Consider the following 26758-nt stretch of genomic DNA (forward strand, 5'->3'; position numbering starts at 1 on the left):
AGAGCCGCTCATTACATATGCGCATATGTAATGAGCAGCTCATTAGTATGCACGTGCGCTCATTACATATGCGCAAATTGAGAACTACTAGTTCTCATCAGGCACTGGGACTGCCTGTACCCCGCATGGACCCCCGCTGCCTCCCCACTGCCCTGCATCCCCGTGCAGGTAAGTACAAGGGGAGAGGAGGTGGGGGCACAGGGCAGGTAGGGGGGGTTAGGCCCTCTTTACACTTGGGGGGGGGGGAGGGATTAGGCACTCTTTACACTGGGGGGGGGGTAGGCACTGTACATTTTACACGGTTCACTGCAATGGGAATGGTACTTAAATGGTATTTAAAACGGTAATCTGCTGCAGTGGGAATGCTAATACCGTTTTAAATACCATTTAAGATTACCAGTACTTTAAACTGGTCTGCAGTGGGAAAGCAGCATGACTCTGAAACGGTATCTAGTAAAAACAACAGATTACAGACCTGTGATAGGCTGTTCCCTGCATTCTGCCTTGAAACATGTTCAGGGGATTAAACGGGTTGACTGATGTGAATAATACTTAAACGGTATTTAAAACGGTAATCTACTGCAATGTGACCCGTTTTAAATACCGTTTAAAAATACCGTTTTTTAAAATGTTTTGGCAGTGTGAAAGTGGTATGATATCAAGAATTCTGTAGCTCCATTCATAGTCAAACAACATACAGGATTACAAAGACATATGTGTGTGGTCATGTCTACATGGACACAATGTGAACAGTCAAAATGTATACACCAGCATCTTTAACAACATTCAGTGTACACACTAGAAGATAAAGTTAAAGATATCTTTAATGGGGCCTACACATGGGGCAGTTTTAGGGATTTTCTAAGCGATCTGACTAGATAGCCTAGTAACTGCCCCTACATTGCTCAGTGTGTAGGGGCCATAGCGATGCACGGCCCCACGCGTCACTATCGCCTGGTGATTAATATCCGGCATGCTGGATAAATCTCGTGACATCTCACCAGAGAACAATGGCCCTGACTGATCGCTCAGCACACCGCGCTGACACATCTCTGTGTGCTGATCGATCTAGCATCGCTCAGAACGCTCAGCAAATCACCGCATGCATAGGCCCCTTTAGAAAGGGCTTTCTGAAAGATATCTATTAATTTATCTTCTAGTGTGTATGGGGCTTTAAAGACAGATAGACGATAACGTTGCTGTTTGAAGAAGTCTTGTTACTGTTACCATACCACTCAACTAGGGATAAAAAGAAAAGCAATGTCTTGAGCGAAACCAGGATGGATGGTGGGTCCCACGATCAGAACAAATGGATGCTGTTTCTCCAGCCACGGGTACAGCTGCTCGAGCTGCTGATCCTGGTTTCGAGTGACTGAGCGAGTCGGCACCTTCTCAGCGACACTACCACAGGAGTGGTTGGTGAGATCCTCCCATATTTGTATCACTGGCTGGTGATTATATGCTTTTGATCAATCCACTTTTGTGAGTTTTTAGAGTGAATAAAATTGTTCCCCCTGTGTACAAAGGTGTTTTGCACTATCTTCTTTTCTTTGCTAGATTTACAGAGGAAAAGGGGGAGTGCATGGACTGAGTTTATATTGGGACCTAGAACAGCTCTCTAAAACAAGAGAGGAATCTGTATGACTTTTGTTCCCTAAACCAGTGTAAGTTTATTCTTACATATGCTCCTCTGGGCTTAGCGCTCAAGACATTGTTTTTCTTTTTGTCCACTAATGCTTGAAGTTCTGGTGTAACTTTATATCAGTGTCTAAGCTGCTTTGTTTGTTTTGCGCAACTGTACAAGATTACTTCCAAATCCATTGTACTCAACTAGGGATGCCAATCCCGGGATCGGTGGGATCCTGGGATTTAGGGCATTTTTGGCCGGGATTTGAATTCCGGGTTTGGAGGCTCCAATCCCGGAATTACAGGATCGAAATCCGCATGCGCATTTGATCCCTTTCTCCCGTGTAGAGCTGAGCGGGCCGGGGAGGGTAACTCTGAGTCCGGGCAGACATGGTGGCATGGGAACACTGTGTGGTTGTGCAGCGTGACCTCTAACATCCCACTGTGCTGCCTGGCAAACAAGTTGGGTGACTGCGCACACTGTTTCCCACGCCACCGCTTCTGCCCGGACACTGAGTTGCCCGCCTTCTCCCCGGCCCTCCGAGTCACCTCGCCTCCTCCACCGCATGCTGCCGCACAGCTCCTCCACCGCATGTTGCCGCACAGCTCCTCCACCGCATGCCGCCGCACAGCTACAGCTAGAGGTAATATATTCATTTTAGGGCATATCAGTAGGCCAATCCCGGGAATCCCGGGATTGACAGTTTTTCAATCCCGGGATTGAAATAACAGCCCGGGATTGGCCTTCCTACTCTCAACTGTCTGGTGTACCACAGGAACATCCCGTTTTTTGGGGACGTTCCCGCATCCCACCCGGGGCTGGCAGTGTCCTGCAGCGGGGGGGGGGGGGAGAGTTGGGAGTCCCAACTGTTGCCCGTGGATAGACGCTGTGCACATGTCTATTCATACACATGCCTATGTCTATTCATGCCCCGCAGTGGCGAAAACAGGGAGAGCCGCAAGTATAGGCCACGCCCCATTCCGCAAGTCCATGCCCCCAAAATTTTCGGCACGTGTTTGATCGTCCCTCCTGCTGCTACATGAAAGTTGGGAGGTATGCTGTTACCACAATATTATACACAGCCTGCTTTCTTTGTCAAAAACATTTCCAAGGAAAAGGGAGACCTCTAGTGGATAAAAATTTTAATTACACATTTTCTAGTTTAACAATCCTCTATAATTAAAGATTATGTGGCTCATTTATCAAGAGCAAATTACCGTAAAATATGCGAAAACTGTCCATTATCTGCATTTTTAGGTATCCTTGAAATGTATCAAGGAGGTATCGCATAAATGAACGTGGCTGTTTTCGTCTCTACTCTGTTTTTGCAGTTCCCATCTTTATAATGGGAACTGCGATCTTCTCAAATGTTTTATTTGTCTCACTCATCTTGCTTACTGTGATATTTAAGCAATCAGCAAGAGGATTAAAAGTTTAATACCCCTTTCACACTGCACTTGTTAAACGGTATATTGCCGTTTTTTCCCACTTCAAAACGTTTAAGGCTGCATTGGGAAAGCGGACATTGAATCTCAGCCTTGTTACCACCAGCTGTGCAGCGGGTGAGAGACACAGCACAGCACGCCTTACAGCCACACCGCACTAGCCGGAGGTGAGACCACCCACTGCTGCGTGTGAGAGACGTAGCAGCACCGGACTGACGTTTTACTGCTGGTTTCAGGTGGTTCTCTTACCCGGCATCTCATCTTGTACCTATTGCAAATGAGCAGGTAGTAGCAGGGACGTGCAGTCAGGGGAGGCAGTGCTTCCCCTGTCAATTTGTTTTAAAATAATACAAAGAATATACCTATGACACATGTTCTGTGTCATAAGTATTTTCTTTATATTATTTTACTAGTTTGAATGATTTAACCTAGTTTGGGAGGCACGATAAGCGTGCCTACCAAACAGAACTGCAAGGGGACGAAGCGGGGGCGGGGCTTGGGGCAGGGCTAAGCAGTGGTCTGAAAAATCCATTAAAAATAACACTAAAAGCGGCACTTCTAGAAGTGCCTAATTGACAAGGGCTGCTGTGATTGGACAGCAGATCCAGCTGCTGTCCAATCACAGCAGCCCCTGTCATGTAAGCCGACAGTGTCGCGTTTGCTCCCTATGCTGTGACCTGTGCCACTGCCAGCTCCCGAGTCCCGGTTCCCTGCCTGTGTGGCTGCTGCTCCCCTCTCCCCTGCCCAGTGAGTATCAGGGGGGTACAGCGGGCGGGGACGTAGGTTTGCGGCAGGGGACGGGTGCTGGCTGCTGCTGGAGGAGGGGGGCAGCGGGTGTCGGCGGCAGCCAGGAGGGTGGGGGGGGGTGCGGTGCGGTAGTGGCTGTGACAGTGCCTCTCCGTTTACAGCCACCACCGCACGTCACTGGGTAGTAGTACTGAGGGCAGTGGAGTCATCACGGAATCGTCCCTCAGTCTCCCTGCATTTTCAACCCTGCTACATAGTAAAAACTGGAGTCCGTGTGTATCGCATTAAGTGGAAACATTTCCCCCTTTTTACTAGTTAAAGACGCTTGAAAATTAATTAATTTATTGGCATTCTGGTGGACATCCTTACATACATATATATGGAATCTGCATAATATAATCCCGGGAAGCATTCATTTTATATTTTCATTTTTATATATATATATTTAAAAAAAAAATATTTTTTCATTTAATTCATTAAATATGTTATAACTATTACATAACTAACAAAAATAGGTGGCCACCTAAATCATATGCGCATTTTTTTCCTATTATTCATTACTATCTTATAGTTTGTGAAAAGTGTCTATTGTATTTTGATATGTTTTACAAATGAGATTTTTTATAAATCATTAAAAATAATTATTGATTAAAAATTGTGTGGAACGGTGATTCAGCCATATTGCACTTTATTTATCACTAGCGCAGACATTGGGATTTTTGTTTTTCTTGCATTGGGAAAGCACCAGAGTTGATTTACCGGTTAAAGATAACCGGTATTTCAAAACGTTTAAAAAGCAGAGTCCTACACGTTTCAGAGCCGTTATGCAGTGGGAATGGCACTGAAACGGTATTTAGTAAAAACAACAGATTACAGACCTGTCCCCTGCATTCTGCCTTGAAACGTGTTCAGGGGATTAAACGGGTTGACTGATGTGAATGATACTTAAACGGTATTTAAAATGGTAATCTACTGCAATGTGAAGGCTCAGACCCGTTTTAAATACCGTTTAAAAATACTGGTTTTTAAAAAGTTTTGGCAGTGTGAAATCGGTATAAGTGTCTTGTATTCTGATATATTGGCTTATAACAAAACCATTGGAAACAGATTAAACACTGTATTGTTGGTAAAATCGCAACATTTATACAACTGTCTGATAAAACTGTTACAACAGTTACTACTACAAACAGTGTTTCCTCCACCCCACTTGATACTTTATTAGCAGATTAAGAAATATGTTTATGTTTTCAAACAATGGGGCAGATGTATTAAGCTTTAACAAGAGATAAATGCAAGGGTGATAAGGAGAGATAAACGTCCAGCCAATCACCTGCTAACTGGCATGTTACAGGCTGTGTTTGAAAAAAGTCAGTAAGGAGCTGATTGGCTGGATGTTTATTGTAGGGTACACACCAGGACGACCCGCTCACGATGCACATCGTGAGCGGGTCGTCAGTGTCTCGTCCAACCCGCTCACGGTGACGCGGGGGCGCACGACCCGCTCACGATGTGCACCGTGAGCGGGTCCGATCCGATGGCGACCGCACCCGGCTGTATGGTCGTCATTGAGATCCTACCTGCAGCAGGTAGGATCTCAATAACGACCGACCGACCCGCGGGACCGCGCATCGGATCGGTATAGGTCCACACCAGGACAGAAAAGGGCCCAATCAGCACACAATCTACATCCAATTGGTCGGAATTGGATCTAGATTGTGGGGATCGGGCCCTAGTCGTCCTGGTGTGTACCCAGCATTACTCTCCTTATCACCCTTGCATTTATTAAGGCTTAATACATCTGCCCCATTGTTTGAAAACATAAACATATTTCTTAATCTGCTAAAAACACTGATTGGCCTTCAAAACTCTGATTGGTCGGGTGACTATAGGGGAGTGTGAGAAGACACTTCTCCCACTGTAGCTGCCGATCGCTGGGACAGAATTTTTTCGCACACCCTCACCTGGCACCCCTGCTTTAATACATCCCTGTGGCACTGCAGAATACCGCAATGCGATGGGCAGCGATGTGCGGCGATGTCACCGCACTGCCATCGCGTCTTAATGATAAATGCGCCCCTATCTCAACTCTATGGGGGAATTCAAGTGTTTTGCAATTATAACAGTGGCAGAGATATATTCTAAGAAAAGCACATGAGGGAGAGAGGGCCCTGCTTGTAGAGCTTACATTCTAAAGGTACGGGGCAGACAAACTGGGGTGACACATCTGGGATAGAAGCAAACATAAACATAAGGTTCGGATGAGAGATGGTTGGATTTAATGAAGAAGTGGGTCTTGAGTGCCCGTTTAAAGTATTGTAGGGAGGTTGCAAGTCTAAATGGAAGGGGTAGAGAACTCCAGAGATAGTCCTGGAGGCCGGAATGGGAGGAAGTAACCAGTTTGCAGGAGAGGCGACGTGCATTTGTGGAGCGGAGAGGGCGGGTGGGAGTGTAAAGAGAGACAAGGTCAGATATGTAGGAGGGAGAAGAATGGGTGATGGCTTTGTCAGTGAGTGTAAGGAGCTTGAATTGTAGTCTGAAGGGAAAAGGGAGCCAGTGCAGGGCTTGTAAGAGAGGGGAGGTGGACATAGTACGTTTGGAGAGGAAGATGAGACGGGCAGCAGCATTGAGGATAGATTGGAGTGGAGAGAGGTGTTTCACAGGGAGGCCAGAAAGTAGATTACAGTAGTCCAATCTGGATATAACTAGTGAGTGGATGAGGGCCTTTGTAGCATCCTGGGTGAGATAGGGTCTGATCCTGGAAATATTTTTGAGGTGGAAACGACAGGACTGTGAGAGATGCTGAATGTAAAGGAGAGAGAGGAATCAAGAGTAACACCAAGGCAGCGTACTTGGCGGCTAGCCAAGGGCTACCTCTCACCCGCCTCGCACCTCTCCAATCCATTCTTAACGCTGCTGCTAGGCTCATCTTCCTCTCCCGCCGCTCTACCTCCGCCTCCCCCCTCTGTCTATCTCTTCACTGGCTCCCCATTCCTTTCCGAGTTCTCTTTAAACTCCTCACCACCACCTACAAGGCTCTCTCCTCCTCCACAGCTCCCTACCTCTCTTCACTGATCTCTATCCACACTCCCTCCCGTTCTCTTCGCTCCATCGCTGACCGCCGACTGACCTCTCACCTAATCACCTCCTCCCACTCCCGTGTCCAAGATTTCTGTCGCGCTGCCCCCCTGCACTGGAACAACCTCCCGCCACCCATCAGGCTTTCTGATTCCCTTACCTCCTTCAAACGCTCCCTCAAAACCCACTTTTTTCGACTAGCCTATCCCTCCTCCTAACCTCTTTTGATCCTCCTATCCTGCCCCTGTTCCTACTTATCCTATTGTTTTTCGTTCGTCCACCCACCTATTTTTAGTATGTTAACTCTTATGAGCAGGGCCCTCCTTCCTCACGTACTCACCCTACCTCATTACCTCACCTGTGCTCCTGTCCTGTTCTTCCCTTCCTCTACTTCATCTTCAGTCTCCTTGACAATTTTGACACCTACTTCTGAACTGATGCTGATTTTAGTTCTACCAGCTATACCCCTATTTATACTGTATCTTTCAACACACCCTGTACGTTACCTTGTAATTTGTTTTTTTTTTGTTTGCTATGTACGGCGCTGCGGACACTTTGCGGCGCCTTATAAATAAACGTACTACTACTACTACTACTAGAGCAGATTGTTGTTCCATCAATAGAAAGTGAAATTGTGGAAGGGCGGGAAGATGATCAGCTCAGTTTTAGACATGTTTAGTTTAAGAAAGCGCTGGGACATCCAAGAAGAGATAGTGGAGAGACAGGTAAAAATACGAGTGAGGAGATCAGGAGAGAGTTTAGGAGAGGAGAGGTAGATTTGAGTATCATCAGCATAAAGGTGATATTGGAAGTCGAATGAGCGAATGAGCTCACCTAGCGATGACGTATAGAGAGAGAAAAGGAGAGGACCAAGAACAGAGCCTTGGGGACACCTACTGACAGTGGAAGTGCAGGGGAGGTGGAGTCATGACAAGAGACAGAGAAGAAGCGGTCAGAGAGGTAGGAAGATAGCCAAGAGAGAGCATTATCACGCAGACCAAGGGAGTGAAGGATTTGGAGGAGGAGGGGGTGGTCAACAGTGTCAAAAGCAGCAGAAATTTCAAGATTAATAAGTAGAAAGTAGTGGCCTTTAGATTTGGCAGCATGAAGATCATTGCAGACTTTAGTGAGAGCAGTTTCAGTGGAGTGGAGTGGAGTGGAGTTGAGTGGGCAGAAGCAAGACTGGAATGGATCAAGCAGGGAGTGGGAGGAAAGAAAGGCAGTAAGGCGGTTGTAGACAATATGCTCAAGGAGTTTGGAGGCAAAAGGGAGGAGAGAAATGGGTCAGTAGTTAGCGAGAGAATTAGGATCAAGGGTAGGTTTTTATGGATAGGAGAGACAAGAGCATGGTTGAAGGCCGAAGGGACAAAACCCGATGAGAGAGATAGATTGAAGAGGTGGGCAAGATGGGAACAGGCAAAAGGAGAGAGGAAGGGAAGGAGGTGGGAGGGGATAGGGTCAGATGGGGAGGTGGTGAGGGGAGAGGAACGGATGACCCATAACTTCCTCACCAGATACATGGAAGAAGGATGTCAAAGTTGGTAAGGGGGGGAGGAGGGATAGGGAGGGAGAGGAAGTGGTCTGGTTGGATGTGATGTCCTGACGTATGGAGTCAATTTTGGATGTAAAGTAAGTGGCACAGTCAAGAGCAGAGAGTGAGGAGGGGAGGAGAAGGTGGGCAGAGGAGGGAGTTGACAGTGGCAAAGCGGCACCGGGGGTTTTTAGACTGGAAGGAGATGAGGTTCTTGAAGTGTGACTGTTTAGCAAGGGAAAGGGCAGCAAATAAATAAATATATAATAGTAATATCAGCACCAGTGGCTGTGCATACCAAAACGGAGCAACACTTGAACTGAACTGTAAGGTGCCATTTAGTGGTTACCAGCGCACACAACACTTATATAGGATTGGTATTACACACAAATCATTTTACTACAAGTATTGCACCCCCCCCCCCCCCCCCCCCCCAACTTCTCTAGCATCCTCAAAAACTGTCTGCTGTATGGGGATGGACATTCATTTTGTGATGGTCCGTTTAGATTAGAATGAAGCAAAAGCCAGGAGGGGACAGGGGAGCAGGGACAGCAGAGAAGGTGCGGGAACCTGCTACAGAAGCGGCAGGTGAGGTCCCGGCAGGTGGCAGCGGCATTACAATAGCCCCACACCTACACAGTGCCTACCCGCCACCACGGGGTCTGCTGCACTATTGTTACGGAATTGGTATGGAATCCTGGCGATCTGTATCCCGGCGGTCAAAATCCAGATGCCAGAATCCCGACAAGGGGGGGACGTGGATCGCCCCCTCTTGCGGGCTCGCTGTGCTCGCCAACATGCTGGATAAATCTAGTGAGATTGCTGGTCAGGGCCTCATGTAGACCACTGACCCTGAGAGATCGCACAGCACACAGCGCTGACACATCACTGTGCAGCTCTGTTTGCTGAGCGATCTTGATGAGGGTTCTAAGCAATCTGCCCCATGTGCAGATTGGAAAAAAGTGCAAAAAAACCCTAAATTCTTCTGCTTATCTGAGGTTCACTGTGATTACTATCAGCCCTCATAACACAGAACAAGGTCCAAAGTCCTAAAATCTTTAGAAGGAAACTGGGTGGTTTCCTATTGTTATATCAGGTCCCTTTAGAATGTCTTCAACCAACAATATATTTATTTAGCACACAGTGTACTTAAGTAGTCGATGTCAAGATACGCTAATAGGTAACCAAAAGCTACAATATCAACAGTACGGGAGAACCCTCTTAACTTTGGCAGATAGAGACTGGTTTGTCTGCTACACATATATCATAAAAGACTTGCCAATATCTAGCTTCTACTTTACCCAATCCAGTGGTGCAAGTCGAAAAAATGCCTTTGTGGTACTGTGCCACGCGCCTAAGGCGTGCGTTGAAAAATGGGCGTGGTCAGGGATGTGGCCATATGACACCAGGGGGAGTGGCTACATGACAAAAGTACACATAGTACTTTAGCATATTATACACAGCAACCCCCACCCCCATATTACACCCAGTAACACATTATACACAGCCCCCACTCTCCCCGTAGTAAATACAGCCCCCACTCCCCCTGAGCACTCTCCCGGCAGTGTGGTGGGTTGGAGACAGTTCACCGCAGAGCAGGAAGAGCAGGCTAGCCTGATGCACGCAGCCCTGTGTCAGTGTCCATGTGGTGGGCGGGGTCAGCTTCACTGAAGCAGAGTCCCAGCTGCTGGCGCTCCTGCCTGCTGCTCTGATGTGACAGCAGGATGTGCAGCTTGGCCACCTCTTCCCGCAACCCCACGGTGGCCGGCTGTAAAGTCTTCCCTGCTGGCTGCGCCCCCCGCCACTTCCGGATGCGCGCATTCATTGTGAGCGCTTCAGAGTCATTTGTTATGGCGGTACGCGGCACCTGCACAATATATTTAGCGGTATGCAGTTGCCGTATCACACCGCACCACTGACCCATTCACAAAGACCTGCTGGGCGATATCACTGGTTCACAGGCTCACAATCACCTCACATACTGATAATGAAAACATGACAAACCTGTCATTCTTTATCACTTGATGGTCAACAGGTGTTTGTTCTACAGGGTTGACTGGAAATACAGATTTCAGGTTCTATACCATTGGAATTCCCTGACCCCTTAATTCTACTCCTTAATACACAGCCCATGGCCACATTGCAGCTCTTGCCTTCTGTAGAGCAGTTGGGACAGGACAGGAATTCCTCAGTGACCCCTATATAAGGAATTCCACTCCATACTTGGCCTAGAGGCAGTTAGTATGTGTATTACAGGCAATTATTTATTTTGCAGACTCTGGTCCTCATTTAGGTTGGATCGTATATATATGCTATGCTGCTGGGCAGTACGGATGATGTAATGGTTAGCATTACTGCCTCACAGCACTGAGGTCATGGGTTCTATTCCCACCATGGCCCTAACTGTGCGGAGTTTGTATATTCTCCCCGTGCTTGCGTGGGTTACCTCCGGGTGCTCCGGTTTCCTCCCACAATCCAAAAATATACTGGTAGGTTAATTGGCTCCCAAAAAATTAACCCTAGAATGTCTGTGTGCATGTATATGTGGTAGGGAATATAGATTTTAAGCTCCACTGGGGTAGGGACTGATGTGAATGGTCAAATATTCTCTGTAAAGCGCTGCGGAATATGTGTGCGCTATATAAGAAACTGTTAATAAATAAATAAATAAAATAATAAATAATAAATACTATTGGTGCAGCAGGGGCAGTGAGGGACCCACTGTTACCCACTGTTTTTCACTGTCACCCTCTGCCTCTCCCTGTCACCCACTGCCATGTTACATACTGTACACATGGGTTGGGGTGGAGGAGGGTGGCCCAAATTATATTTGTGCACCTGAGCTCACCACCCGCAGGTACCGCCACTGAGCTCAGTATATGCAATCAATGCAACTGCAAGAGGAGGTTCGTACCCCCACCTGCCTGAATACTAATTTAGAGTGAACATCGTGACCATTGGTTGTGATGTTCATCTGCGACGGCAGCCTGAGTAAGTCTGACCATACCTTGCAGTCGGAGGGGGCCTTGCAAGGCCAAGTAAAACTGTGTTGCAGATGCAGTGCTTGGCCCCGCCATGCCCGGGAAATGGTGGAAACACAAGGTCAATGTAAGACGTCTCAGCACCTTAGACAAACCTTCAACCTAATGCCCCCCCCCCCCCCCCCTACAAATCCCACACTGCTGCCAATACCAACTTTCCAGACCATCAAGTGGAAGAGTGGAGGTGGTGTTTTAGAATTTCCACAGCAAGAAGGATGTCTTCCTCATAGACAGGCTTAATTTTGTGATAGGCAGACTCGGTAATGCCCCTCAGATCCCGGTGACCTAGGCCTCTGCTTAATGGTAGAGCCAATCCTGGGGCACACCGCCCCCATTTTCCTGACCGCCAGCCACCTCCGCTCCTGTCCCTCCTTCACGAACGCAATGCAATCACAAGACCCATTCAGCGCATGCATACCTCCCAACTGTTCTGGCTTTTGCAGGACCATCATGTTTGTTTTGGGACTGTCCCACATCTCACCCATGGGTTAGCAAGATCCTGCAGTGTGGTCGGGTCAGGTGGTAGTCCACCTGTCACTCACTGCTCTGCTCAGCATTGAAGATGGGGTGTTGCTATGGGCAACCAATCAAATTGTATCTATTATCTTCTAGTAGGTGCTAATAAAATAAGTAGTAAGACCTGATTGTTTGTTATGGGCAACATCTAATCTTTAATAGAACGCCCATCCTAATAAATTTACCCCACTGTGTGCATGCGAATGACAGTGGGTCTTATCTGTCACCCCCCAATAGTGACAGTTGGGAGGTATGAACAATCCTTCTTAACAGAAATACAGTGATCTGAATCTAGACGTTTAACAGCATTGTAGGCAGCTGTAACGTGCGCAGGGTTGAGTAGTCAAGCCAATGACCACAAGACAGGGCATGCTGACAGGGCAGAGAACCATCAGACAAGAAACAGAAGATAGTGGTTAAGTGATCCCTTAGGAATAGTTCAACCTGCAGAGACCAAGAGACTTGACTTGCGAAATGTCAGGTTGTAAAATCTGCTGCTTCTGATTGTGTCTTTGCTTAGTATTTCAAAGGGAAGAGTTTTTCAATGGATAGTAAAGGCATAACGACTGCATACTTTCCAACTCAATGTGCTTTACAGATAGAATAAACATAACACAGTACAGAAAGAATGAAAAAAGTGCAGAAACACTTCATAAATACAGAGAGCATGGGGATACTAAAAGGATATTGTTTTTTTTTACATTTACAGTATATAGCGCACACATATTCCGCAGCGCTTTACAGAGAACATTTGAACGTTCACATCAGTCCCTGCACCTGTAGAGCTTACAGTCTATATTCCCTACCACATGTACATTTATTCTAGTTTTCATTAATTTTGTTGGGAGCCAATTAACATACCTGTACAGGGGAAAATGCAGGATTTCTATGGGGGGAAGGGGTTTCCAAATATATGGCACGGCTCCCGGGCACCCAACACCACCCCTCCTACCACAACTGCCGCTAGATCTTTGGGCCCCCCCCATATATATACACAGGCACACATATACAGTTACTCAGAGAGAGAGAGACACACACACACACACACATATATATATACGGCAGGTTGGGGGTGCGGCACTCTCGGCGAGAAGAACAATGCTGTACACAAATCTTAAGGCATCGTTCTTCTCGCCGAGAGTGCCGCACCCCCAACCTGCCGTATCTACTTACCCAGTGAGGGCACCCGGTAAAGTACGGACTTCTTGAAGCGCTGTTGCGCGTTTTGTGTGTGCCAGACTCCTGTCTTCTATATATATCTATATATCTATATACAAACACTGGGGGCCCAGCACTCACTACAACAAACTAACTCACCTTAACATTCAAATAATCAATAAATAAATAATGGGGTTTTAGTTCATGAATTGATCAATGCATTTAAGCTTGCAGCCCATCGCCAAGGGACCCCATTTCACTGCAATATATCTATATATATATATATATATATCATACTTGCCTACCCTAACGGAATGGCCGGGAGCAGGGCTGCCGACAGGGGGTGCTGCGGGCACAGCTGTCCCAGGCCCTGCCTCTCTGACAGAGAGTGAAGGGCCCGGGCAACCAATTCTGCCCACCGCACCCCCTCCCCCCACTTCTCTGCTGAGGTAGATGCAGTCAGCGGGTTGCGGCGTAGCCGTGCCGGAAGCAGCTTGGGATACACTGCAGTCCAGGAGCAGCTCACACACCCCCACCCACTCTCTCCCGTGGCCTGTGTACCTGACGCCTCAATCCTCCTGCAGGAGCAGCTGCCGTTAGTGCTCCATGCAGGCCACTAGCAGTGACTCTGGTGATACCGAGGCAGCAGTCTCCCTGTGGCCACATTGCACACAGTAAGTGTGAATTTATATATATATATATATATATATATATATATATATATATATATATATATATATATATATATATATATATGTTCTGTGTGTATGCGTTTGGATGTATGCTGTGTGTGTGTGTTCTGTATGCTGTATATGTATATAGTGTGTGCATCTATGCATGTTCTGTGTGTGTGTGTGTGTGTGTGTGTGTGTGTGTGTGTATATGATATGTGTGTGTGTGTGTGTGTGTGTGTGAGAATACTGTATTTATGTATGCAGAGTGTGTGTGCGTGGGGCAGCGCAGGTGGCAGCGGAAACTGAAGGGGGGGGCAGACTAGAAATCCGCCTTTGGGACCTTATATCTCTTATATCTGAGGTAGCCAACCCTAGTCCTCGAGAGCTACCAACAGTGCATGTTTTGCAGGGGATGCGGTTAATTTGCCGGCGGTCGGGATCCCGGCGGTCGTAATCCCGACACTGGAATCCCGAAACTTTCTCCCTCCGTGGGTGTCCACGACACCCATAGAGGGAGAATAAAATAGCGTGCCGAGCGTAGCGAGGCACCGGGCCCGCTGCGTGGCGAGCGCAGCGAGCCCGCAAGGGGGGGGCGATCCATGTCCCCCCCTTGTCGGGATTTCGGCGGTCGGGATTCCAGTGTCGGGATTCCGACCGCCGGGATCCCGACCGCCGGGGAAATCGTATCGGATCCGTTTTGCAGGTCTCCTCACAGAATCACAAGTGAGCTAATTAGCTCCATCTGTGTATCTTTTAAAATGTGTCAGTGATTAATGAGTGCAGCTGTGCAGCAGCTAGGTTGTCTGGAAAATGTGAACTGTTGGTAGCTCTCGAGGGCTAGGGTTGGCTACCACTGTCTTATATATTTGGCTACATCTGTCACTCAAAGTGTGTGAGTGTGTGTATAACGCTGGGTGGAGCCTCTGGCTCACATGACTGACTCACATGACAGAACCAGCCCAGTGAGCCCACAGACAGTGCCAGACACCCTCTGCCTCCCCATGTTGCCCAGCACTGCTACTCCACAGCCACCAGGTGAGCGCCCCCCACCGCACCCCCCCCCCGCGACCCCCCCTCCCACGATTCGCGGCAAAAACCCACCCACTCCCCCGTGTCCCCCTCCTCCCGCGATTCGCGGCAAAATCACCCCCCCCCATGACCCCCCTTCCGCGATTCGCAGCAAAAAGAACCCCCGCGACCCCCCCCTCACGCGATTCGCGGAAAACACCCCCCCCCGAGACCCCCCCTCCCTCGATTCGCAGCAAAAACCCCCCCCATCCCCCGCGACCCCCCCCCCCCCGCGATTTGCAGCAAAAAGACCCCCCCGCGACCCCCCCTTGCAGGATTCGCGCCCCCCTGCGATTCGCGGCACTCCCCGCAATTCACAGCAGACCCAGGATTAAATGGCACATGCAAAACACTGACATGGCTATGGTCGACAATGAAAAAGGTTGACATGAGTTTTTGAAGATTTATTTTTCATTTTTTTAATGTTTTCATATTCATTGTACTGTGTCGACATGGACACCAATGAAGTGCCACACTTATGTCAACATTTACATGTGTTGACCTTTCTGTGTTGATTTTTTCCTGTGGCGATTCGCGTCACACCCCCCCCCCCCCCGCAACCCTCCCTCCCGCGATTCTCGGCACCCCCCGGCACACCCCCCCCCCCCCCGCGACCCCCCCTTCCCACAATTCGCGGCAACTCCCCACCGGAACACCCGTGAACCACGCCCTCCTGCGATTCACGGCACCCACCCCCCGCGACCCCCCCTCCCGCAATTCGCGCCACTCCCCCGCGATTCGCGGCAGCCCCAGGATTAAATGGCACATGCAAAACACTGACATGGCTATGGTTGACAATGAAAAAGGTTGACATGAGTTTTTAAAGATTTATTTTTTATTTTTTGAATGTTTTCATATTCATTCTCATGTGTCGACATGGACACCAATGAAGTGCCACACTTATGTCAACATTTACATGTGTTGACCTTTCTGTGTTGATTTTTTCTTGTGGCGATTCACGTCACACCCCCCCCCCCCGCAACCCCCCTCCCGCGATTCACGGCACACACACCCCCACCGCGACCCCCCCTCCCGCGATTCTCGGCACCCCACCTCGTGACCCCCCCTCCCGCGATTCACGGCACACCCCCCGCGACCCCCCCTCCCACGATTTGCAGCAACCCCCCCTCCCGCAATCCCCCCTCCCGCGATTCGTGGACACCCAAGTTGCAATACAGGGCATCTTTCATACAATTCTAACCATATTTCTCATATACAAATGTTCACAAATTAAGGGGGCGCAGCCCCTTACGACGGTGTGAAAAGCGCCCGTAGGGCGTGATAAATCACCTAGTATATATATATATATATATATATACATACACACACATATATATATATATATATATATATATACACACACACACACACACACACACACACACACACACATATATATATATATATATATATATATATATACACACACACACACACATATATATATATATATATATATATATATACATATACACACACACACACACACACATATATATATATATATATATATATATATATATACACACACACACACACACACATATACATATATATATATATATATATATATATATATATATATATACACACACACACATATATATATATATATATATATATATATAGAGACAAACACAGGCGTCACTCCGGGGCTTAAAGTGAAAAAAGTTTTACTATGTGGCGGTCAACGCCGTTTCGGGTTTCCCCGTCGTCAGGACCAAAATACACAAACAACAAGTGATACAACGTGCAGTGTTTAAATACAAAAATAACTTACAATTGGACGCCCCTCCGCGCCGCTCCGTCACCCGACCGAGGCTACCATCGACACTACTGGAACCAACCAGGAAGTGAAACGTCAGAACTCCGGGCGGGGAGGTCACAGGCTGCTGGGGGAGAAAAGTGCAAAGTGCATGTTTAATGAATAACAGTGATATAAGGCATGATGTTACGATATAATGACAGAAGACATGCATCTATGGTGAAATGAATAAAAAATGTAAAGTGCTAGTGCAATACATATAAAAGAGAAATGTTCTCAGCTGACAACCTGTCTGGCCACTAGATGTCAGTGTGGCCATATCCAGCAAGAAATCATGATATGGATATCAATCAGTCATATATAAACAGGGCCGTAACTAGGGGGGGGCTGGGGGGTCACGCGCACCGGGCGCTGGAGGTGAGGGGCGCTGTGAGGTCCGGTGTATGTGGACGCTGTAGTGTAGCGGCGGGCATGTAACATGCCCGCCGCTACACTACAGCGTCCACATACACCGGACGGAGTCCGTCCATCTCCTACTAGCGCGGCTGCAGGAAGCTCTGATGACTTCGAAAAGACTTGCCGGACGCTGATTGGCTGAATTCAGACAATCAGCGTCCGGCAAGTCTTTTTGAAGTCATCAGCGCTTCCTGCAGCCGCGCTAGTAGGAGATGGACGGTGAGAGGACTGTGCGGGGAGGGGGGGGTCTCCGGCTGTGCGGGGAGGGGGGGGGGTCTCCGGCGCCAGGGACAAGGCGTCATTTGGTCGGTCCCCCCTGTCAGCTGCTAACTAAGCAGCGGGGAATAAACGCTGTGCGCATGCGCACAGCGTCTATTCCCGCAGCCAGGGGGCTGGGGGCATGGCTAGAGGCTCACAGAGCCTCTGGGTCATGCCCCCATAGCGGCAAAATGGGGGCGTGGCCTCGCGGGAGAGCAGCGATTATAGGCCACGCCCCCCCCGAAAATTTCGGCACGCCTCCGGCGCGCGGCAGCATCACTAGGTGGGGGGGGGCACCAAAAGACTGCCTTGCCCCGGGCGCCGGAAACCCTAGTTTCGGCCCTGGCTAGGTGATCTAGAAAATGTGAACTGTTGGTAGCTCTCGAGGACTGGAGTTGGCTACCACTGCTCTAGAAAAACTTAGTGAGTTTAAGTACTACCAATAGTCTTTCAGTGACGAGTGGGGCAGTATGGAATTAGAAGCTGTAATGTGTATAAGAACCAAATCCAGATTGATAGAAGGGTCATATGTCATTAGCACGGAGTGGACAGGGCTGGCAACAGATATCTTGGGACCGGGGGCACCGATATTCCCCCCAATCCCACCCCCCTTAATCAGGTTTTTACTATTGGTTTGCCCTATAAAAATACCCACCCCAGGGGCCTTGTGGTTATTTATACATCTACAATACATTGTGGATAATTGATTTTTCGGTACTCTTTACTTAGTTGGGCGCCCGTCGCGGTCATCGCGGGTACATTTATGTCTGGCCGCGACGCGACCGACGCGATGCCCGCGTTTTCCCATTGAAACCCATGTTAAACATGGAAATCGTGTCGGTCGCGTCGCGGCCGGCCATAAATGTACCCGCGATGCCCGCGACGCGATGCTCCCGATTTACCATAGGAATCAATGTTAAAAGGCGCGATGGACCCGATTTGGCCATAGGAATCAATGTTAAATGGGCCACAGAGCCCATTAACCCTTAAATGTCCCCCCAAATTTTTAACGCCACCCCACGATCCACGCCAACCCGAAGCGTGGTGAGCGCAGCGAGCCCGCGAGGGGCGGCGGTACACGTCCTCCGACCTTTTCATGCCCTACTATCCACTAGGGCGTGGAGTGAGAATATAATAGTGTGGCGAGCGCAGCGAGCCACCGAGCCCGAAGCGTGGCGAGCGCAGCGAGGGGACGCGGATACCTTCACAGTTATACGCGTCCCCTCGCGGGCTTCACAGGTGTCCGTGGCGACGCCGACACCTGTGAAGCCCGCGAGGGGACGCGTCTACCTGTGAAGGTATCCGCGTCCCCTCGCGGGGCTCGCCACACTATTCTATTCTCACTCCACGCCCTAGTGGATAGTAGGGCATGAAAAGGTCGGAGGACGCGTACCGCTGCGCTCGCCACGCTTCGGGTTGGCGTGGATCGTGGGGTGGCGTTAAAAATTGGGGGGACATTTAAGGGTTAATTGTGCCTATTTGGGCTCTGTGGCCCATTTCACATTGATTCCTATGGCCAAATCGGGTCCATTGAGGCATTTAACAGTAAAATCGCGGTCAATCAGCCTTTTTAACATTGTTCCCTATGGAAAAATCGCGGTCATCGCGGGCATCCCGATTTACCCGCGATGACTGCGATTTTTACCCCCGACGCCCGCGATTTCAATCGCTGGCGCCCATCTAGGTAAAGAGTACCGATTTTTCTAATTCTGAAGACTAATTTTATTTCAAAGCTATTCTCGTAATTCTGAAACTACTGTTATGTGTTTAGGGAAGATTTTTATTTTTTATTTATTTATTGGGGGGGGGGGGGATATAACATGCTTAAGAGAAACAACTTCTTAGATCTCAATTCATAGTAATTATGTACCTTATATGGTAGGTGTCAGGGACGTGCGGTGGTGGCTGTGAACGGAGAGGCACTATCACAGCCACCACCGCACCGCAACCCCCCCCCCCTGGCTGCCGCCGACAACCGCTGCCCCCCTCCTCCAGCAGCAGCCAGCACCCATCCCCTGCCGCAAACCTCCGTCCCCGCCCGCTGTAACACACCCCCCCCCCCCCACGCACGCACCTGACACCGGCGCACACAACAAACAAAATGATACTCACTGGGCAGGGTGGAGGGGAGCAGCAGCCACACAGGCAGGGAACCGGGAGCCAGCACAGGTCACAGCATGGGGAGCAGGGGAGAAGGGAGCAAACGCTGCACTTTCGGAAGCTTACATGATAGTGGCTGCTGTGATTGGCCAGCAGCTGGATCTGCTGTCCAATCACAGCAGCAGCCCCTGTCAATTAGGCACTTCTAGAAGTGCTGATTTTAGTGTTATTTTTAATGGGCTTTTTAGCCCACTGCTTAGCCCTGCCCCCCGCTTCATCCCCTTGCAGTTCTGTTTGGGAGGCATGCTTATCGATGCCTCCCAAACTAGGTTAATTTATTCAAACCAGTAAAATAATATAAAGAAAATACTTATGACACAGAATATGTGTCATAGGTATATTCTTTATATTATTTTAAAACAAATTGACAGGGGAAGCACTGCCTCCCCTGACTGCACGTCCCTGGTAGGTGTGATGTTTGTGTATTAGAATGCTCAATATTTGTAGACACTCCCTTACTGATATGTGTTAAGGTGCCCACAGACGCTACAATTGTACTGTGCTATGCGTTTTTGACTGTACAATGGTTCTATACAATTTTTCTTCCAGCTTGCTATGAGATGTGCACTTGGATGCATGTGATGAACCCATGTTTGTAATGTTAAATTTCAGATGTAGTCTAAAAAGTACGTGCAGCACGTACTTTTTTAGACATACAATATCGGGCTCCCGGGAACATAAACACCATCCAATAATTGTACATAAGATGCAATTTGTGCTTAAAAAGTACAAAACGCATTCGATAATTGATGCGTCTGTGGGCACCTTAAGCCTGAATCTTCTGTGATGGTCCCTAGGACCAGGGGAATGCTGGGAAGTGGGTGGTCCTGAGGCAGTGTGTCTGGAGTTGGAGGGAATAAAACAGTACAGCAGTGAACTCACATGTCTGTGTCCTTATGACTGGATTTACAAACATATGAACAAAACAGTAGGCGGTTACTCAGTATTATCCCCTCCCTTGTATCGGAGTGATACTGGCAGTTGCTGATTGAGTGTTTGCCAGTATGTATTTCTGTTGTGAGAGGCATAAGGGAGCCAGCATGACATGCTATATGTAGCATTATAAGGTTGCTCTTAGCTTAGGTCTATTAAGCCAAGAGGCATCATGTGGCTCTGTACTAGTTAATTATAGGGCCCAGATTGGGTTAACATGGGTTTGGGCTGCGGTGCCCTGGATTGCTGTGGCTGGGAAACACTATTGGTGAAAAAAAAAAAAAAAGTGTGTTGGATAGAATTTAATCTCACCACTAAAGCCCCGTACACACTGAGCAACCAGTGGTGCAACTAGAAATTTTGCTCCCCCCTGCAAAAAGTTTGTGGCGCTCCTCCCCAGTATGTATGTAGATAGATACATTTTACAGGTGGTTTCGGTACTCACTGAAAGTGCTACAGCTGGGGGCTGCCTAGGTGATGGGTCTCCTGCTGGGAGCCAGGCAGGCTGCACACAAGGTGCGGGTGGAGGTTGTGCCATTCACTGGACTGGACATTCCCACCATGCGGTCCCGCCCCCGCTGCCATCCCGGGTGGATTATAATGACTGGCACCGGGCACTACCAGCACACAGGTGAGGATGCCGTGCAGCAGGAAGACACCAGAGGTTCTCTCCCCACTTTGCATCCTCCGCTAATGTCCTGGCTACCTCTGTCAGGAGACAGCTGATCGCTACACATCAGTTTCAGGCAAGGTATTTTAAGGCACCCCACAGTCTCTGGCAAGCCACCTGCAGCACTATAGTTACGCCACTGTGAGCAACCATATCCCAGTGTGTCACCCTTTTTTTTGGGGGGGGGGGCGGATTCAATTCACCTATTCAATCCCAGTGTGAAAAAAATCCAGCTTTGAAAACCGCGTGTATTGGCGAAATTGCCGCAGATTCATGTGGTTTTGGCAAATTTGCACCCGTTTTCACCCATGCCCTCCCCCCCCCCAAAAAAAAAAAGTGAAGCAGCATGGGCGAAAAATACTGAACTGTCGAAAATGCCCATGACTGAATAGGCAAATTTCTGCCGCTTTTGCTTAAATATCCCCTAATACGTAACAATTTGATTCTACTTACAAAATTGGAGGTTAACCAAATTCTAGTTTCCACTTCGCAATGAAAAAATAATGTGTAGAGGGGAGAGAGGGGAGGGACTTAACAGGTATCAGAATAAAAGATTGACAGTACCAGCAGGAGGAACAGGAACATAACTTTTATTAAGAAATACAACATACAAAAAAAAAAAAAAACTTTGACCATCTACAAATTGGGATAACTTTATAGATAGTGCAGTTTTTGCCACAGTACATTTTTCTTCTTTTAATTAGACATAACATTTATTTCGTTCAAGAAACATGCACATTAATTCTCTAATATATATATATTTTACACATTTCATTGCAGCTCACAAAATGATACAGGTGAAAGCACTTCACTTCAGTGGATAAGGAACAAAAAGGAAATTTTTTTTTTTTTTTTTTAAACCCATGGAACTGCAACAGGCAGCATCATGGCCAACAGTGGTGACTACACATTACAAAAGGAAGGGAAACTGGATTTTCAGCAAACATTTCATTAAAAGGTCAGAGACCTATAATGTCCACTTGTTGCAAAGGAAAAAGCAGGAAATATATGAACTTATTGATACTACTCGCTACACGCAGCATTATGCAATCCATAAACAAATGGTTTACCGAACACCATGTGTGCAGTGCAAAAAAAAAGGGTCATGTGCCCGACAGTCTGTCAGGGGATTGGATAACCAGTTACTCCATCTGCATTCATCTCTTTAAACCTTCCTCTAAAAAGTTACATGGCCATTAGAGAGCACTCTGGAGAAGCTCAATAAAACTGATATTTTGTTGATTGGGCAGTCGAGTTTGTTCAAGCTGTATGACCAGCTAGCAAGAGGCCTCATTGATTTGTGCATATATGGTTGCTCACAACCCATTGCCCTAAGAGTGCTAGATTTCTAGACTTGCCTGACAAAAATCAGCCTGGGATTTGATCTGGCAAATCTCACCTTCACAGGGGATGCACTCAGTCATTTAGTGAATGGTTGCTATCACTACGGCGTTGACCGTTTCCACTCAGTGTAGGTCCACCTTAATATCTTGTTATCAACACTGCACATCAGATATACAGCTGCATCTACCTTAATTTGGGGGATGCATGAAGATGGAATTGCTACCATAATATTAAGAAATAGTACCAAGTCACTATTTCATATGCCTTTTTGGTTTGTATTTTAAGTTCAGGCTTTTAAAGTGCACTTTCTAATTTTGCAAATCCATCTTTAAAAGTGTTTAAATTCCCACAATTGGCAACAAATACAAATTGTGTGTGCTTTATTCAGCAGATACCAAGTAACAGAATTTAGAGCAACTTGAGTCACAATTTAACAGAATCCTACAGTAGATAAAAACTTTCGCATTCTGTACTAAGAGCTGCAAATTTGGTTTCTATTAATTTTCAAACTGACAGGAGACATTTCTAGTCCTCAAGAGACTAGAAAGTTTGATAACTGGCTAGGACTGTAGAAACCGGAACAAAAAGTGTGCTGCTAGGTAACCTTTCTACCCTGAACAGGGGGAAAGAAAAATATCTTGGACTAGGACCATTAGCTTGCCAGGTCACACAAAGAACTGGTATGTTAATTTCATTAAAAGTGATTAAAAACCATGAAGGAACTTGTGACACTCAAAAACAACTGAAAAAGGAACAGAAGTAAAAAAAAAAAAAAAAAAAAGGAGCGCGAAAAAAAAAAAAATCAATTAATCATAAAATATTTATCAACAATTTTCTCTAGTAACTACAAAGACCTGTAAGGTCATAAGTTTCTTGACAAGTACAGAAAAAGATTTAAATTTTCTTCAAGTGTAAACATTTTATTCAGACATTTCTGATTTTTTTGTTTTTTATATATTTTTGGTTTATGCAATACAGATGTTACAAAACAATTAATGGACACAGGCATATAGTTCAGAACAGAACTAGACCACTTTTTTCTAACAAACTCTTAAAGCAGTGTTTAGGCTTACAAAAAAAAAAAAATGCAGTTATTGTAGTCAACCTTGATATCTGGCAACGAATAAGCAATGTATATTGAATCGCATGCAGTTATTAAACATGGAAATGAACATTTAGTGAAACTTGCCATGGGTAGAAAAAAATATTAATGGCCAACTTTAGTTGGGAGTAAATAACTTTATTTGTATGACCAGCAAGGAACAGTCTTGTGCGGAATCAAATTATTTGATGCAGTAGACTGAGAATAGCACATAGTAAGAATCCACATGCAGTGTGTTCCCCATTTCTGACACCAATTCACTCATTGTTCTGTGCCCAAACTAAAGAGCTTCGAAAGAACTCAGATAATTAGCTAATTTTTCGAGCATGAACTTTTTTTTTTTTTTGCAGGGTGAATACCAATACATTATAGTGTTGAAAAAATTAACATGCATGTTAAACTTTTTTCAAATCAATCAACGCACAATGACTGCCGTATTAGTAGTATTTATTTTTGTTAAAGTGGATGACCGTTAAAAAAAAAAAAGTTCAAAGTTGCACACTCCGTACAAGAGTTTATAATGCTAATGGTTAAGGAAGTACAATTGAGTGTGTTCACTGTTGAAGCAAGGCATTAATTCATAGCACAGGATTCAGCTTTCCAAAAGAACAGCAGCTTAGCTTGACACTATTTAAATGTAGAAATAATTAGCCTAGGAAATAAGTGGAGGTTTTTTTGTTGTGCAACAACCACAGATATAGTTGAGAAACTGCATTTATTGGATAAAAAAAAAAAAAGAAAAAAAGGAAGTCATGAATAATTAAAGCGCTAATTCATACTTAATTTTAGAACAATGTTCACAAGCTATTCTCAAAATATATACACATAATATATATAGAAAAATGTAACAAACATACAGTGTTTGACAAAAGCAAAAATGACAGGAGTGCAGCATGCGAGTGCATTAGCACTGACCGGTATACATATGTCTGCTTCATGTTGCCAGCACATAAATTCATTTATTTATTTTTTGGAATTTTAGATATTTTTTTCTTTTTTAACCAAACTAAAAAGGCTACATCTGAAAGACTTGCAAAGTTAGATAGGTGTAAAACAAAAACACTTGCTTCAAAAACATCGAGAGAACACATTTATAGAATGAACAGCCAATCTTCTCCAAGTATGGCAACCCTGCTATTCGAGCGAGCCCCTTTTTTAGCAATGGTAGTAAAAAAAAAAAAAAAAAAAAATTACCTGCAGTTTTAACACTTTTGGTGCCGCAGTGGAAAGTACAAGAAGTTCAAAAACAAAGTTCTATTATCAATTTCTTATACTTAGCAGATTGCACTACGTAGCTTGACAGGTCAAATATTACAAAGGAAAAAATATATATATATAAAAAAGGTAAATGGATTACCACTTGAATAGGGAAATATGTACCATTTACAGGTATAAATTGAAGTGGATTCCTTTTAGGAGTTGATGAGACCATTTATTGTTTAATGACTGATTCTTTTTTTCCCCCCGGAATGAACGACTTTGCACATTGAAACATATGTCCATCTACCCAGTTTACGGTGAATGTGTTGACTTTCCATTAAAGTTCAAGTTTCAGAATCTTAAGGGTAGATTATGGTTTCCAAGGCTCTATCCAGTGACATTCTTGGTCAAGTGGAGAACTAAAGATAAAACCAGGGGTTTCCTGCTGAGCAAGATGAAGAACTGGTGGAGGAGCACCTACCTATTGTAATGAAGAAATGAAAATTAACTGAATGCAAAGAATGTAGCAAACAAGAACAGACTACAATATATAGGCACAAGATTTTAGTAATGTGTCTGTAGAACAGAGGACATTCATAAATTGCTGTACTGGATTAGGAAGGGGGGGGTTTCAATGCATTTTTTCCAACACAGCTGCTCCAATAAGCAACTGTAGCAGCAAAGGCCTTTACTTTTGCTGCATCAGCAGCGAGTAGATGTGGACACAGTAGTCTCCCAGTCCATGTGCCAATGACATTCACATTGAAGAGTGCACTCCGTGATGAAGGAATGTAGACTGCATGTACAGCATGTCCACTGCAGGAGCAGCATTATTACAACCCTGAAAACACCATGCAATCCTATTCTACAGTGCGGCTGCATAGAAATCACCCCCTTTCCTGTGTGACATCACATGCATTGGTGGCAGGAGACAGGTGATGTCACACCAGGGAGCCTCGGCGGACAACTACAGCAAGGGATGAAGGATAAAAGGACTCATAACGGGAATTTAAGGGACGATGTACTAAATCTAGAAGACCAATACAGTGGATGGAGCCAAAAGTACCTAATTGGACCCTAGCTTTCCCTTTTTCAAACATACACTTTAAAACCCTCCAAGGTTTAGTAGATTTAGCACCAAAATGGCCTACAGGCGCAAAGGGGAAATCCCTTGTGGGCTTGATAGCCCGATGGCTCCATCCCCTCAGTAACTGGGAGGAGCAGGATCAGGGATAAACGCAAGTGCAAGCACTTCCTAGGTTCCTTTCTATGGAAACACACAAACCAATACGACAAGTCTAAGTGACAGCTGAAAACACCCCTTAAGATTGGGAACCTACCACCACAATCTCTGGTGGGCCTTTCATGCCCCAGTCCTTAATGAGATACAAAGACAGAAGTAGTCGTAGAAATATAAAAATATAAAAAGAAAACAAAAAAACACAAATACACGTCCATACCTCCCCCACAAAGCCATGAGCTCTCTAGATGCACACCCATTCTTTAGGGTGGGTGATTAATGTCCTGGCCTGGTCACTTACTGGAAGAAGACCATCATCTGGGGCATACTAACAGCAAAAAAAAAAAAAAAGAGAAAAGGAGAGAACATTTTATTCCTAGGTTACTGATCACTTAAGGCTTCATATTCCCCAACAATCCAAAAATATACTGGTAGGTCAACAGGCTCCCAACAAACTTAACCCTAGAATGAATGTGTGTTAATGTACATGTGGTAGGGAATATAGATGGTAAGCTCCACTGGGGCAGGAACAGATGTGAATGTTCAAATATGCTCTGTAAAGTGCTGCAGAATATGTATGTGCTATATAAAGAATGGATAATATTGTTTTTAGTTTACAGTTTATAGCCCTCCAGTACAAATACTGTTAAAAAATAATAATAATAAAAAAAAAAATGTGCGACTTTTGATCCTAGTTTCAGAGCAAAATCTACTTCATAAAGAGCTCCATTACTTGTACCCTTACCAA

The 26758-nt window shown here is 46.2% G+C and overlaps 1 protein-coding gene across 3 annotated transcripts in view; it reads right to left on the reverse strand.

The window, feature by feature from the left end:
• Positions 1-23384: 23384 nt before the first annotated feature.
• The window catches only part of ESRP1 (epithelial splicing regulatory protein 1), a 44479-nt gene continuing 41105 nt past the window's right edge, over positions 23385-26758 (reverse strand). For all 3 annotated transcript variants that reach the window (XM_083187042.1, XM_083187040.1, XM_083187039.1), the window contains exons 15-16: positions 26231-26338; positions 23385-25251 (exon numbers count right to left, since the gene is read on the reverse strand). In XM_083187042.1, the coding sequence (XP_083043168.1) occupies positions 26255-26338 (84 nt within the window). In that variant the 3' untranslated portion in view covers positions 23385-25251; positions 26231-26254. The remainder of the gene's footprint in view (positions 25252-26230; positions 26339-26758) is intronic.

This window comes from Crinia signifera, chromosome 5 (assembly GCF_055691185.1).
Source record: "Crinia signifera chromosome 5, ASM5569118v1, whole genome shotgun sequence".
Lineage (NCBI taxonomy): Eukaryota > Metazoa > Chordata > Amphibia > Anura > Myobatrachidae > Crinia > Crinia signifera.